This window comes from Geotrypetes seraphini, chromosome 6, assembly GCF_902459505.1.
Source record: "Geotrypetes seraphini chromosome 6, aGeoSer1.1, whole genome shotgun sequence".
In the NCBI taxonomy this organism is placed as follows: Eukaryota; Metazoa; Chordata; class Amphibia; order Gymnophiona; family Dermophiidae; genus Geotrypetes; species Geotrypetes seraphini.
Window position 1 is genome coordinate 4572289 of NC_047089.1, and position 13394 is coordinate 4585682.

General features: G+C 41.4%; 1 protein-coding gene across 6 annotated transcripts in view; it reads left to right on the forward strand.

Annotated features, from left to right (window-relative positions):
• The window catches only part of NUP98 (nucleoporin 98 and 96 precursor), a 330912-nt gene that overhangs the window by 23642 nt on the left and 293876 nt on the right, over window positions 1–13394 (forward strand). For 5 of the 6 annotated variants that reach the window (XM_033947374.1, XM_033947378.1, XM_033947379.1 and 2 more), the window contains one exon: window positions 6374–6477. In XM_033947374.1, coding sequence (XP_033803265.1) covers window positions 6402–6477 — 76 coding nt within the window. In that variant the 5' untranslated portion in view covers window positions 6374–6401. Of the gene's footprint in view, window positions 1–5425; window positions 5541–6373; window positions 6478–13394 lie in introns of those variants that run through there. The other variant, XM_033947375.1, reaches the window with a different exon arrangement.

Genomic DNA, 13394 nt, shown 5'->3' on the forward strand with positions numbered 1-13394 from the left:
ACTTATGTCCTTTGCCAGATACAGTCTCTAAAATTGAACACAATAGTCCAAGTGGGGCCTTACCAACGACCTGTACAGGGGCATCAATGCCACCTTTCTTCTACTGGTTGGGCCTCTCTCTATACAGCCTAGCATCCTTCTGGCAACAGCCACTGCCTTGTCACACTTGTTTCTTTGCCTTTAGATCATAAGAACATAAGAATAGCCTTACTGGGTCAGACCAATGGTCCATCAAGCCCAGTAACCTGTTCTTACCGTGGCCAATCCAGGTCACTAGTACCTGGCCAAAACCCAAGGAGAAGCAATATTCCATGCTACCGATCCAGGGCAAGTAATGGCTTCCCCATGTCTTTCTCAATAACAGACTATGGACTTTTCTTCCAGGAAATTGTCCAAACCTTTCTTAAAACCAGCTACGCTATCCGCTCTTACCACGACCTCTAGCTGTTTATTCACACCTTCAGAGAAGTGAAGCAAATTGGTGATGCAAGATCTCCCTTGGCTGAACTCATGCTGACTGTCTCATTAAATCATATTTGTCTGTGTTCCACAATTTTATTTTTTATAATTGTTTCCACCATTTTGCCCGGCACTGAAGTCAGGCTTACTAGTCTGTAATTTCCTGGATCTCTCCTGGAACCCTTTTAAAAAATCGGCATAACATTGGCCACCCTCCAATCTTTAGGTACTGAAGACCATTGTAGTGATAGGTTACAGATCACTAATAGCAGGTCAGCAATTTCATGTTTGAGTTCTTTTAGTACCTTGGGATGTATACCTTCCGGTCCAGGCAATTTATCACTTTTTATCTTTGTCGATTTGGCTTAGTACATCTTCCAGATTCACTAAGATTTCTTTCAGTTCCTCCGCAGCATCACCCTTGAAAACCATTTCCTGTTCAGGTAGATATCTTCTGTAAAGACCGAAGCAAGAAATTTATTTAATCTCTCCGCTATGGCCTTATCCTCCCTGAGTGCCCCTTTTGCTCCTTGATTATCTAAAGGTCCCACTGGTTCCCTCTTTGGACACTATCATCTCAAAGTCCCTCTCCCGCATCTGTGCATATCAGCCTTTCATCTCCCAGCACATATGGCTCCTGATTTCTAATCCCAAATGCATTACTCTACATTGAATTTGAGTTGCCAGATATTAGACAATTCCTCTAACTTTTGCAGATCCTTTTTCATGTTTTCCACACCCTCCTTGCTGTCTACTCTGTTACAAATCTTGGTATCATCTGCAAAAAGGGAAATCTTTCCTTCTAATCCTTCAGCAATGTCTCTCACAAACATATTGAACTGGATCGGCCCTAGCACCGATCCTTGAGGGACTGCACTACTTATCTTTCCTTCCTCCAAGTGAATTTCATTACTCTGTTGGTTGTCTGTCAACCAGCTTCTAATCCAGTTCACCACTTTGGGTCCTAACTTCAACCTGTCAGGTTTGTTCAAGAGCCTCCTATGAGGAACCATGTTAAAAGGCTTTGCTAAAATCTAAGTAAATTATATCTAGCATATGCCCATGATCCAATTCTCTGGTCACCCAATCAAAAAATTCAATCAGATTTGTTTGGCATGATTTATCTTTAGTAAAACCATGTTGCCTCTGATCCTGTAACACATTAATTTCTAGGAATTTCACTATCCTTTCTTTCAGCAACACTTCCATTATCTTTCCAATAATCGAAGTGAGGCTTACATTACATTACATTAGGGACTTCTATTTCGCCTATACCTTGCAGTTCAAGGCGGATTACACTGGACATTTCCAGTGAAGTTACAACAGTTTTTGGGTTTGTTTTTTTTTTTTTTGGTTCAAGGGAGGAGAGATACCTGGATTAATTCCGGAAGAACTTGCAAATTGGATATTAAATTGACTGTACATTACTGTGTGATGTAACAAATAGATTACAGTTAGAGTACAAATAAGATTACGTTACATTTCAGGGATCTGAATACTTGATTGGTGTTTTGGGGAGGAAGAGATTATTTAAGTGGAGGTTTTGGGGGAGAATTTATCTAGGAGGAGGGTTGGGTTAAGATCTGGATAAATTTTTTGAAAAGTAGGGTTTTCATTTCTTTTCGAAAAGTTTTGAAGTTGGCCGTTGCCGTCAACTGGTTGGAGATGGAGTGGTTGAGTTTTGCTGCTTGCGTCGCCAGAAGGTTATCAAACATCTTTTTGCGCTGAGTGCCCTTGAGTGGAGGGAAGGCAAAAGGGTTCGGAGTTCTTCTTTGTCTTGAGGTGAGGATCTGGTTTAGGTGGTTGTTTAGATAGGGGGGGGCGGAGCCATTTAATGCTTTGAATAATAGACAGTAGAATTTGAATTGAATTCGTGCTTGCATAGGTAGCCAGTGAGAGTCTAGGAAGGCAGTTGTAATATGATCATATTTTCTCAGGGAGTAGATCAGTCTGAGGGCAGTGTTTTGTATAATCTGAAGTTGTTTTATCATGTTGGCAGGACAAGGTAGATAGAGAGAATTGCAATAGTCCAGTAGACCTAAGACTAGGGATTGGACAATTAGCCTGAATTGTACTGGGTCAAAGAATTTTCTTATTTTACGTAGATTTCTCATAATTAAAAAAGCTTTCTGGGATGTTTTATTGATTTGGGACTACATTGTGCAGCATCTGTCTATTGTTACTCCTAGGAGTTTGAGTTCGGGCTGTATTGGGTATTTGGTGTTTTTAATTTTCAGCTCTGTAATGGTGGTTTTGGCCTTTTCGAGCAGAAGGAATTTTGTTTTATCTGAGTTTAGTTTCAGTTTGTGGTCTACCATCCATTTTTCCACTGCATCTAGGGTTATTTCCAGTTTTGCTGTAGTAGTGGGCTCTGATGGGTCAAAGGGGAGGAGTATGGTGATGTCTGCGTAGCTGAAGGATGTAACATTTAAGTTATCTAAAGTGGCTCCAAGGGAGGAAATAAAGAGGTTGAAGAGCGTAGGTGATAGAGGTGATCCTTGTGGAACTCTGCATGGGTTGGACCATGGTTCTGATTTGATATTATTGGACTTTACCCTGTAGGTTCTTTATTTGAAGAATCCTTGGAACCAATTGTAGACCTTGCCTGAGATCCCAATGGCGTCAAGTACCTGTAGCAGTATGGAGTGGTCGACCAGGTCAAATGCTGTGGAGAGATCAAGTTGGATTAGCATCATCTTTTTGCCTTTGCTAATTTGCTGTCGAGCTGTGTCTAGTAGTGTTACAAGTAGTGTTTCTGTGCTGTGGTTGGTTCGAAATCCTGATTGTGAGGGGTGAAGTAGGTTATGGTCTTCCAGGTAGTTGGTGAGGTATTGTGCAACTAGACCTTCTATTATTTTAACGTATATTGGTATTGAAGCGATTGTAGTTGGAGGGGTTATCTATTGGGCCTTTGTGGTCTTTCATGATTGGGTTGATTATGATCTCTCCAAGGTCTTGAGGGAATTGACCTTCTGTTAATGTGGTTTGAATCCATAGCATAAGGTTGGCTCTGAATGTGGTGGAGGAGTTTGATAACAGGTAGATGGGGCAATTATTTAGGTCGCAAGAAGCTTGGCTGTATTTTTTGTAGAGTCGATTCATATCCGACCAATGTAATATGGGGAAGACTGTCCAGCTTCTGTCTGCGGCGATGGCTTCTCCTTTTGAAGGGTTTGTTGTTATCTTGTTGAGGTGGGTGTGAGTATTGTTGAATGCGGTTCTGATCTTGGTGATCTTATTTTTGAAATGGTCTGCTAGTTGGGATAGCTGTCGGTGGGTGGTTTCCTTGTGTAGCTAGGTGAGGTTTGGTGTTGGTGAGATTCTTTACTAGATTGAATAGCTTTTTTGTGTCTAGGGTTTCCGTGCCTATCATTTTGGAGTAGTAGGCTTTCCGTTTTTCCTTGAGTTTGTTCTTGTATTGGTTGATTTGAGTTCTCCATGCTGTTTTTGTGTGTTCTAGACTCTTTTTTTTCCATTCTCTTTCTAGTTGTCTCCAGAGCTTTTTAAGTTAAAGAAGTTCAGTGTCGAACCATTTGTCTGACGGTCTGCAGATTCTGGATTTTGATTTTTCAGGAGCTAGCTCATTCAGGATGGTTTCGCTTACAGTACACCATTGTGATATGAATCGTTGGGGGCTATATTGGTGATTGTGGGGTCTGCTTTGTCCCAGAATGTGGAGGGTTCGATTTTTTGGCGTGTTTTGAAGGAGGTTTTGGGAGGGGGTTGCTTGTTATTGCGTTGAGCCCAATTGATGTTAAAGGTGTATTTGTAGTGATCTGACCAGAGGGAGGGGTGACAGGCCCCATTTGAGATGTGGATTTCGGGATTGTGAGTGTGTTGGGACATGTATGCAGCGACATCTAGTTGGTGGCCTTTTTCATGTGTGGGTTGGGGGTTGAGGATCTGGTAGTTCAGTGCTTTGAGGTATGAGAGCATATTTTCTACTTGTTTGGAGGTGTGGTCTTCTAGGTGGAGGTTTATGCCTCCAAGGAGTAGGTTATGAGGTGATGTTATCAGCCTATAGCTTCCCGCTTCATCTTTGCAACCACTTTTGTGACTAGGGGGACAACATCATCTCTTCTCCAGTCCCCAGGAACCACTCCTATCTCCAAAGATTTGTTGAACAAATCTTGTTAATAGGACTCGCCAGAGCCTCTCTGGGCTCCCTCAATATCCTGGAATTTTTCTGTATTATTATTGATTGATTATAAGTGCTTATTATGATGATTATTATATGTATGTATATTGTTTTGCACTTTTGTTGGCTTTGGAAAATTAATAAAGATTATAAAAAAAAAAAATAAAAATCCTGGGATGGATCCCATCTGGTTCCATTTCTTTGTCCACCTTCAATTTTTCAAGTTGTTAATGAACACTTTCTTCCATGAATGGTGCGGTATCTACTCCATTCTTGGGTATAACTTTGCCAGACAATCTCGGTCCTTCTTCAGGATTTTCTTCCTGGAGGAAACGTCAATAGTCTGTTATTGAGAAAGACATGGGGCAAAGCCACTGCTTGCCCTGGATCGGTAGCATGGAATGTTGCTACTCTTTGGATTTTGGCCAGCTACTAGTGACCTGGATTGGCAATAGTGAGAATGGGCTACTGGGCTTGATGGACATTTGGTCTGACCCAGTAAGACTTTTCTTATGTTGTTATAATATTTGTTTAGCATGTTTGCATTTTCCTCAACACTCTCCACATATTGGTACATATGCTTCTGTTTTTACATATCATCTTTTAGTCTCGCAGTTCCATTTTTCATCTTCCTCTTTTCACTAATATAGCTGAAAAAATGTTTGATCAGCCTTGGGATGGATGGGAACTGGGGAGGGTGAGTTAATTGAACACTAACAGAGACTTTCCTCAACAGCTATATGTGCCCTGATCTGATCTTATGCTCTGAAATGCAATCTATAAGTCTAATCTAGACTAAAAACTTTTTTTTATATAAAACCCTACTAGAGACTCTAAAGGCTACAATGATGCCTAAAGTACTGACCTAAGAAAGTAAGAGAAGGACAATGAAATAACCTACTGAAGCCCAAGATGACCTTTTCTGAAGTTTGAATATCAGTAGGTAAGATTCAGATAGCATAGAGTAGAATAAAGTGAGTGCTTTATCAATGAAATTTACAGTATAAGCTGAATACTCCAAAGTTGAATTCAAAAACTTAAGACTTTGGCATTTGAAACATTCATATACATGGCAACTGCGTTGTTGGAACAATTTGCCGATTGTACTATTACAAGATAAGATATTTTAGTTTTCATAGTGTTAGACTGGCTTTTTCAGCGAAGTTTTGAAATTGAATAATGTGAGTTTCTTCTTGCTCTTTGGAACTGGTTTACAGATTGCACTGTGCATTTTCATATTGGTATAGTATGAAGATATTGGGTTTTAATATGGTTTGGAATAGTTTTATTGGAAATTTATTTTGAACTTTTTGTTTTGTAAATGTTTTAATTTTTGGTGCTAAGTAGTATATAAAGTAATTTAATCATATCAATCAAATAAAAAAATTAGACTAAGTTTTATTTTATGTTCAAATGTATTTTATTGAGCTCATCCAGAAAGTCAAACAAATACACAGCAGGAGCCACAAACAAGCTCAAAGGTTTGTACAATACCGCCCACAGAACTCCCCTCCCCCTATCCCTCCATACCGCCCCCACCCCCAGGTTTAAGTTTATTTTATTTCTTGGGTACTTCTATTCTTTGTTATAAGAGGGTGCTGATTAAAAGGAACAGTTTTGTTTTTTGTTTTTAATAGTTGTCTTCCCCATTGGATTTAGCATTGCATTGCATCTGGTCTGATTGGAAATATCTGGTCTGAGAGGATATCAGCCTATTGAGAAATCTTGTGCTAATGACTACAGATCTGCCCATATGAAACGACTTTTCTCTTCCAGATTTATGAAGCCCTGATACACAGTGAACATGTTTAACAAGTCCTTTGGTACTCCATTTGGAGGAGGTACAGGTGGTTTTGGAGCTACTTCAACCTTTGGCCAGAGTAAGTACAAATTCCTAAGAACAACTTTATCAATGTGAAATGCTTTCTAGGAGCATAGACTATTGCAATTACACACTTTCAAGAATTCAAAACAAAACACTCTCCCACATTACACTTGTCATCTTTAGCAGTCTCGGATATGTCTCTGTGGAGGGCTTGGTTGAAATAGCCATTGTAAAGTATTCTTCAGGGGGTGTGAGGATCATACATTACATTACATTAGTGATTTCTATTCCGCCATTACCTTGCGGTTCAAGGCAGATTACATTATTACAGTTTACAGAATTACATATGAGGTATTAGGTTCTTTGGAGATACATAAGAAGTAGTCTGGAAATTTACTAAGATGGTAAGGATCAGAGAGTATTGCAGGTGGTGCTTGGGCCAAGTCTGGTTGTGTTAGTTTGGTTTTATATATCGTTTGTTTGTGTGTGTGTGTGCTTTTATTATTTTTTAAACACTATTAAATATCTCACAAGCAAATTACTTCACTTTTGTACATAATCACCCTGTTTTACCGGACTGATTAGTCACATGACAATCTACAACACGTCCTCTTACCACTTCTCTTGCCCTAACCATTTCCTGCGAAAATATGAAAGTGCGGAAACTTTTTGAAGAATCCTTGCTCAACAACTTTTGCCAACACCATTAAAGCAAAAATAGGAAAGAAGTTAGTAATCACATTAGATCCTAGTTTTGGATTCTTTACTACCGAGCAAACTGTATCAGTTTTACTGCAAGAAAGATGACATTTTTCAAAATCAAATTCACAAGATTGGTCAGTGCAGGGAAAGTAGCTCTATTAATTTCTCTCCACAAACTCAGATTACACACATCACCTGATGATTTGGTGGGGCGACACAGTTTCAAAATAGAACACATCTGCTTTTGATCAATAATGTTGAAGTTTTCCCAGCAATCAACATTATCCAAAGGAAAAAAAAAAATCTAGACAGTGTGCCACTGGAATCAAATCTCAACCGCAGCCTGTACCTTAACCTCAAAATCATAAATTATCTACAGAGTTTTTGTTCCTCTGTCAATTCTAACAATCAAAAATTAACTCTCTTGGACGATTTAATGACTTAATAATTCTTTGAATATAACTGCATATCTCACGGGCTATCACAATTTTACACTCATTTAACTTATGAATCTTTTATATCCACAATTTTTCCTTCTCCATTTTCTCTCACATCTCCATAGATCACAATGTTCCATATTTTTCTGCTCCATAAGACACAGCTGACCATAAGATGCACCCACCTCTAGAGGAGGAAAAACCAAGAAAAAAAAATTCTGAATCAAATGGTATGCCCTGTACCCTCTCTGGTGGTCTAGTGGTAGGCCAGGACAGGGTACAGGGCACATCTAGTGGTGGGCATGTCTAATGGTAGGCAGCCCCAAGCCAGCCTACTCCCAGACAGCCCGCCAGCCCCAGGTAAGCCCCTCCCCGGTACGTTTTAAAATTCTGACATCAGCTCCAGCCGGCTTTGCTCCCTCCCTGCTTGCCACGGCAGCCTTCCCTCTTCCGAGCTCTTCATTTCCCGGCCAGCAGCAAAACAAATCAGTAGCGTGGCTGTCAGGAGTAAGCTTTATGCTTTGCCGCTCGGCCCCGCGCTGCTTTCCGATTGGCTGCCATAAGTTCTCGAGGGACTCGCGAGAACTTATGGCAGTCAATCGGAAAGCAGTGCGGGGCCGAGTGGGAGAACGTAAAGCTTGCTCCTGATGGCCGGGAAATGAGGAACTGGCTGGACACTGGACCATCAGGTAAAAAAGGGGGAACAGTGGTGGATGGATGGATCCGGGGGGGGGGGGTAAATAAAAAAAGGTGGTGCGGCGGCAGCAGGTGGGCGGGTAGGTTTAGAAAGGTGGTGCGGCGGCAGCGGGCGGGTGGGTTTAGAAAGGTGGTGCGGCGGCAGGGTAGGTTTAAAAGAGGTTATGCGGCAATGGGTGGGTTTAGAAAGGTGGTGTGGCGGGCGGGTAACAAAATTTGTACCTTCATTTCGTAAGACACACCGAGATGTCCATCCACTTTTGGGTGGGAAAAAAAGTGCGTCTTATGGAGCGAAAAATACGGTAATTTTGCTAAACCAGCATTAAACCAGGGTAAGATTTTATCACTGTTCTTTACTCGTATTTTTTCTGTGGTGCTGAAGGAACTTAGGGAAGTTCTGGTAGCTCCGCTGACTGACCTTTTCAACGAGTCTCTAGAGTCGGGAGTGGTAACGGAGGACTGGAAAAGGGTACAGGTGGTCCTTCTCCACAAAAGTGGAAGTAAGGAAGGAGTAGGGAAGAGAAGCTCGCATCCTGGAGTTGAATGCGTGACTAACATGGATGGTGTCATCAAGAATGTTTTGGCTTCCTGGACCATGGGATGATCTTCCAAGGGCTGCTGAGCAGGGATGGTGTGCATCTATCAAAGAAAGGAAGAAATGTATTCGGCAGCAGGCTGACTAATCTACTGAAGAGGGCTTTAAACTAGAAGTGATGGGGCAGGGTGATCAAAGCTCCCAGGTGAGTATAAGCCCTTAGATAAGTAAATCACTGAATACCTCTACACGGATGGGAAAAGGCAATGACTGGAAAGCAATATATACTAATGCTTGAAATATGGGAAACAAGATTTTGGATCTAGAAGCTGTGATGGAAGAAGAGGAGTTGGATATAGTGGTGATCACAGAGACATGGTTCACAGAGAACATGACTAGGATGTAGTTATACTGGGCTATAATCTGTTCAGGAAAGACAGGATAGGAAGAAGAGGAGGAGTGTTGTATGTTAAAGTTCATGTTTAAAGTCATACAACTGCAGGGCAAGGAAGAGGCAAAGTGGATCAATTTGGAAAGAGGGGATGATGATGAATATCTTTACATCGGTGTGATATACAGGCATCCTTCACAGAAGGAACAAGTAGATAGAGATTTAATAGTAGACATTCAGAATGTATCTAAAAAAGGTAAAGCCTTACTAATAGGTGATTTTAATTTGCCAGATGTTGATTGGGGTATCCCTATTGCAGAGTCTTCTAGAAGTAGGGAGAGTCTGGATTTTCTACAAGGAGAACTGTTCCAGCAGTTGGTAATAGAACACACGCGGGGATGGGGTCATGCTGGACTTAGTGCTTACAAATGGGGAAAGTGTTTCTGATGTTACAGTGAGTGATCATCTGGCATCCCGTGATCACTGCATGGTACGGTTTAATATTAAGATGGATACAGAGAGGGCTCATTCAAAAGCAAAGGTTCTAGACTTTAAAAAAAAAACTTTGTTTGGATGAGGGATTACATCATGGAATTATTGTCTGGATAGGAACGTCTTGGAAGGAATCGAAATGCGGTGGGCAAAACTGAAAGAAGTGATTGTAAAGGCGACAAACCTTTTTGTGAGGCAAGTAAGTAAAAAGTAAGAGGGGGAAAAAAGGCTGCTTTGGTTCTCAAAAGTAGTAGCTGAGAAGGTAAGGAATAAGAGGTTAACTTTCATAAACTGCAAAAGATTGTTAAAAGAGAAAGACGGGCAAAAATATCTGGAAAAGTTAAGAGAGGCTGGTCGTGTAGTCAGGAAAGCAAAGATGCAAATGGAAAAAAAAATAGCTGACAAAGTAAATCGAGGAGACAAGACATTTTTTAGATATATTAGAGATAGGAAGAAGTGCAAAAATGGCATTGTGAGACTCAAAGGTGAAGGGGAGGAATATGTAGAAGCTGATAAACAAAAGGCCGAATTGCTTAACAAATATGTCAGTTCTGTGTTCACAGATGAAGAGCCGGGAGCGAGACCACAGAAAACAAAACATGAATAGGGATAGAGGAGTACTAGACCCTGGTCAATTTTCAGAGGGTTATGTTCATGAGGAGCTAGCTAAAATAAAGGTAGACAGAGCGATGGGGCCGGATGGTGTACATCCGAGGGAGCTGAAGGAAGTTAGGGAAAGTTCTGGTAGCTCTGCTGACTGACCTTTTCATTGAGTCTCTAGAGTCGGGAGTGGTACTGGAGGACTGGAGAAGGGTGGGTGTGATCCCTCTCTACAAAAATGGAAGTAAGGAAGTAGGGAATTAACAGGCCGGTAAGTCTGACTTCTGTGGTAAGCAAATTAATGAAAACATTTTTTTAAACAGAGACTGGTGAAGTTTCTAGAATCCTGTGGATTACAGGACTGGCGGAACATGGATTCACTAGAGGTAGGTCTTGTCAGTCAAATCTGATCAATTTCTTTGACTGGGTGACCAGAGAATTGGATAGTGGATGTGCGCTAGATGTGGTGTATTTAGATTTTAGCAAAGCCTTTGACAGTGTTCCATACAGACGTCTAATAAATCAACTGAGTACCCTCGGGATGGGTCCCAGAGTGACTGGCTGGGTCAGGAACTGGTTGCGTGGAAGGTGACAGAGGTTAGTGATCAATGGAGATCGCTCTGAGGAAAGGGATGTTATCAGTGGTGAGCCTCAAGGTCTGTTCTTGGGCCTGTTCTTTTTAACATTTTTATAAACAATATTGTTGAAGGATTGTCGGGTAAGATTTGCCTCTTTGCAGATGATATGAAAATCTGCAATAGAGCAGAATTCGGCGGTGGCCTGTTCTCCAGTGGTGGTAGTTTGGGGGGAGGGCAGGGAGAAAGAAAGAAAATAAGAAGGGAGACGGACAGAAAGGGGTCATGGAGAGATAAAGACTGAAAGAAAGAAAGGGGACATAGAGAAAGAAAGAAAGAAGGGGGCAGGGTGAAAGAAAGAAAAAGTTGGGGGAGGGAATGAGGTCTGGAGGACAGGAAGCATACAGGAGGTTGAAAGAAGGGAAGAAATATTGGATGCACAGTCAGAAGAATAAAGTGCAATCAGAGACTGATGAAATTACCAGACAATAAAGATAGGAAAATGATTTTATTTTCAATTTAGTGATCAAAATGTGTCCGTTTTGAGAATTTATATCTGCTGTCTATATTTTGCACTATGGCCCCCTTTTACTAAACTGCAATAATGTTTTATAGCACAGGGAGCCTATGAGCATCGAGAGCAACGCAGGGCATTCAGCGTAGCTCCCTACACTAAAAAACGATATCGCGGTTTAGTAAAAAGGGAGGGGGTATATTTGTCTATTTTTGTATAGTTGTTACAGAGGTGACATTGCATAAAGTCATCTGCCTTGACCTCTTTGAAAACCTGCAGAATATAAATGATAATTAACATTTTCTCTGTGTACAGTGTGCTTTGTGTTTTTAAAAATTTTATTGTTGGCAGACTTGCACGGTCTGTGTCTGTATATGGCCGTTTGGGGGATGATGGGCTGAAGAGGGCTTCAATGGCTGGGAGGGTTTAGATAGGATGGAGTAGGTTTTAACGGAGATTTCGGCAGTTGGAACCCAAGCACAGTACCGGGTAGAGCTTTGTATTCTTGCCCAGAAAGAGCTAAGAAGAAAAATTTTAAAAATTTTTTAAATTGAATCAGGTTGGGTAGACTGGATGGACCATTCGGGTCTTTATCTGCCGTCATCTACTATGTTACTATGAACATTTTGACTTGGCCACAAAAGTTAGGGGGAGACATCTAGTAATCCTTGCAGGCTTGACTGTGCAGGGAATTATTTTTGTAAAATCATGTTTTGTTATATGACTGGCATTATTTAGACTTTAATTTCTATGAATGAATAGAATGAAAATGATATAAAATTGCTTGCTTGTTTTTATGTGCATGCGCTAAAGGGAAGTGGAGAGAGAGTGGGCTGAGGACGCTGAAGGGAAATGGGGAAGAGAGAGTGGGGAGAAGACGCTGATTTATAAATTGACAATTGTACAGAATATAGTTTCTTTTTATACTTTAATATAATTTCAGTATAAAACTATTTGAGGCTTGTGTGGACGGGATCAGATGGTTTGCGGGGATGGGGACTGAGCTTGCGGGGACGGGGACAAATTTTTTTCCAGTGTAATTCTCTAGGCTCTGCCACGAATCGATTTCAACTACGTGCAGGCGAGCGGGGTGTCAGTCGGGTTGACGTAGCCATCATAGCGCGAGCAGGCGCGGGGTATGGCTCTCAAAAGAAATCTTAATAGTACTGCTGATCTTTGGCTCTTTTGACTAATGAGTTTGGTACCACTGGTCTAGGAGATGATGCAGGCCACAGTCCATTTAGAGAGGAACCCCCCCCCCCCCCCAAAGGAACAGACTTTGGAATCTAAGTTGACCACACCAGTGGATCCAGTACTAGGTTGTGCCTGGTGACTTTATCTCATGGTGATTCCAGCAGCAGGAGGGTATTGGGCAGCTAGATTTGTACTCTATCAGGGTGTCTGAAATGATTTCCCTCTTCCCCCTTCAACTTGTTTCTAGTATAACATAACTTAAGTGATTTTTTATTCCGCCATTACCTTGTGGTTCAGGGCAGATTACACTAAAGATTATCTGTACATTTCCAGGAGAGTTACAAAGTAGAGAAGGTTACTTCGGGGGAGATCTGTACTTTGTTTCAGGGTCATTATAAGATAGATAATTTAGTTAGAAGGTTGTGGGATCTGGGGGAGATTGAAATGCTTCCTGCGGTGTTAGTTTGTCTTGATGGATTTCTTGAATAGCAGGGTTTTTATTTCTCTTCTGAAAGTTTTGTACTCACTATATCTTGAATTTGGATGCCGGTCCAATTCTTCTCGAAACTCCTCCTTTACTCGTTTCATCTCTGACATGGGTAGGGCCTTGAACATGGACCTCCAGCCTCTATATATTTCAGGCGGCCTATGATGCCTTCGAGTTATCCTCGAGGGTCACAGTGTTTGTGGTCGCCATGTGTCGCCTCGCTTGGCTCAGGATTGTGGACATGTATCCGAATCTCCAGGATCGTCTGGCCAATCTCCCTTGCCTGGGTCATGAGCTGTTTGATGATTTCATAGAGGCGGCCACTAAACGCCTCTCGGAACATGAGCAG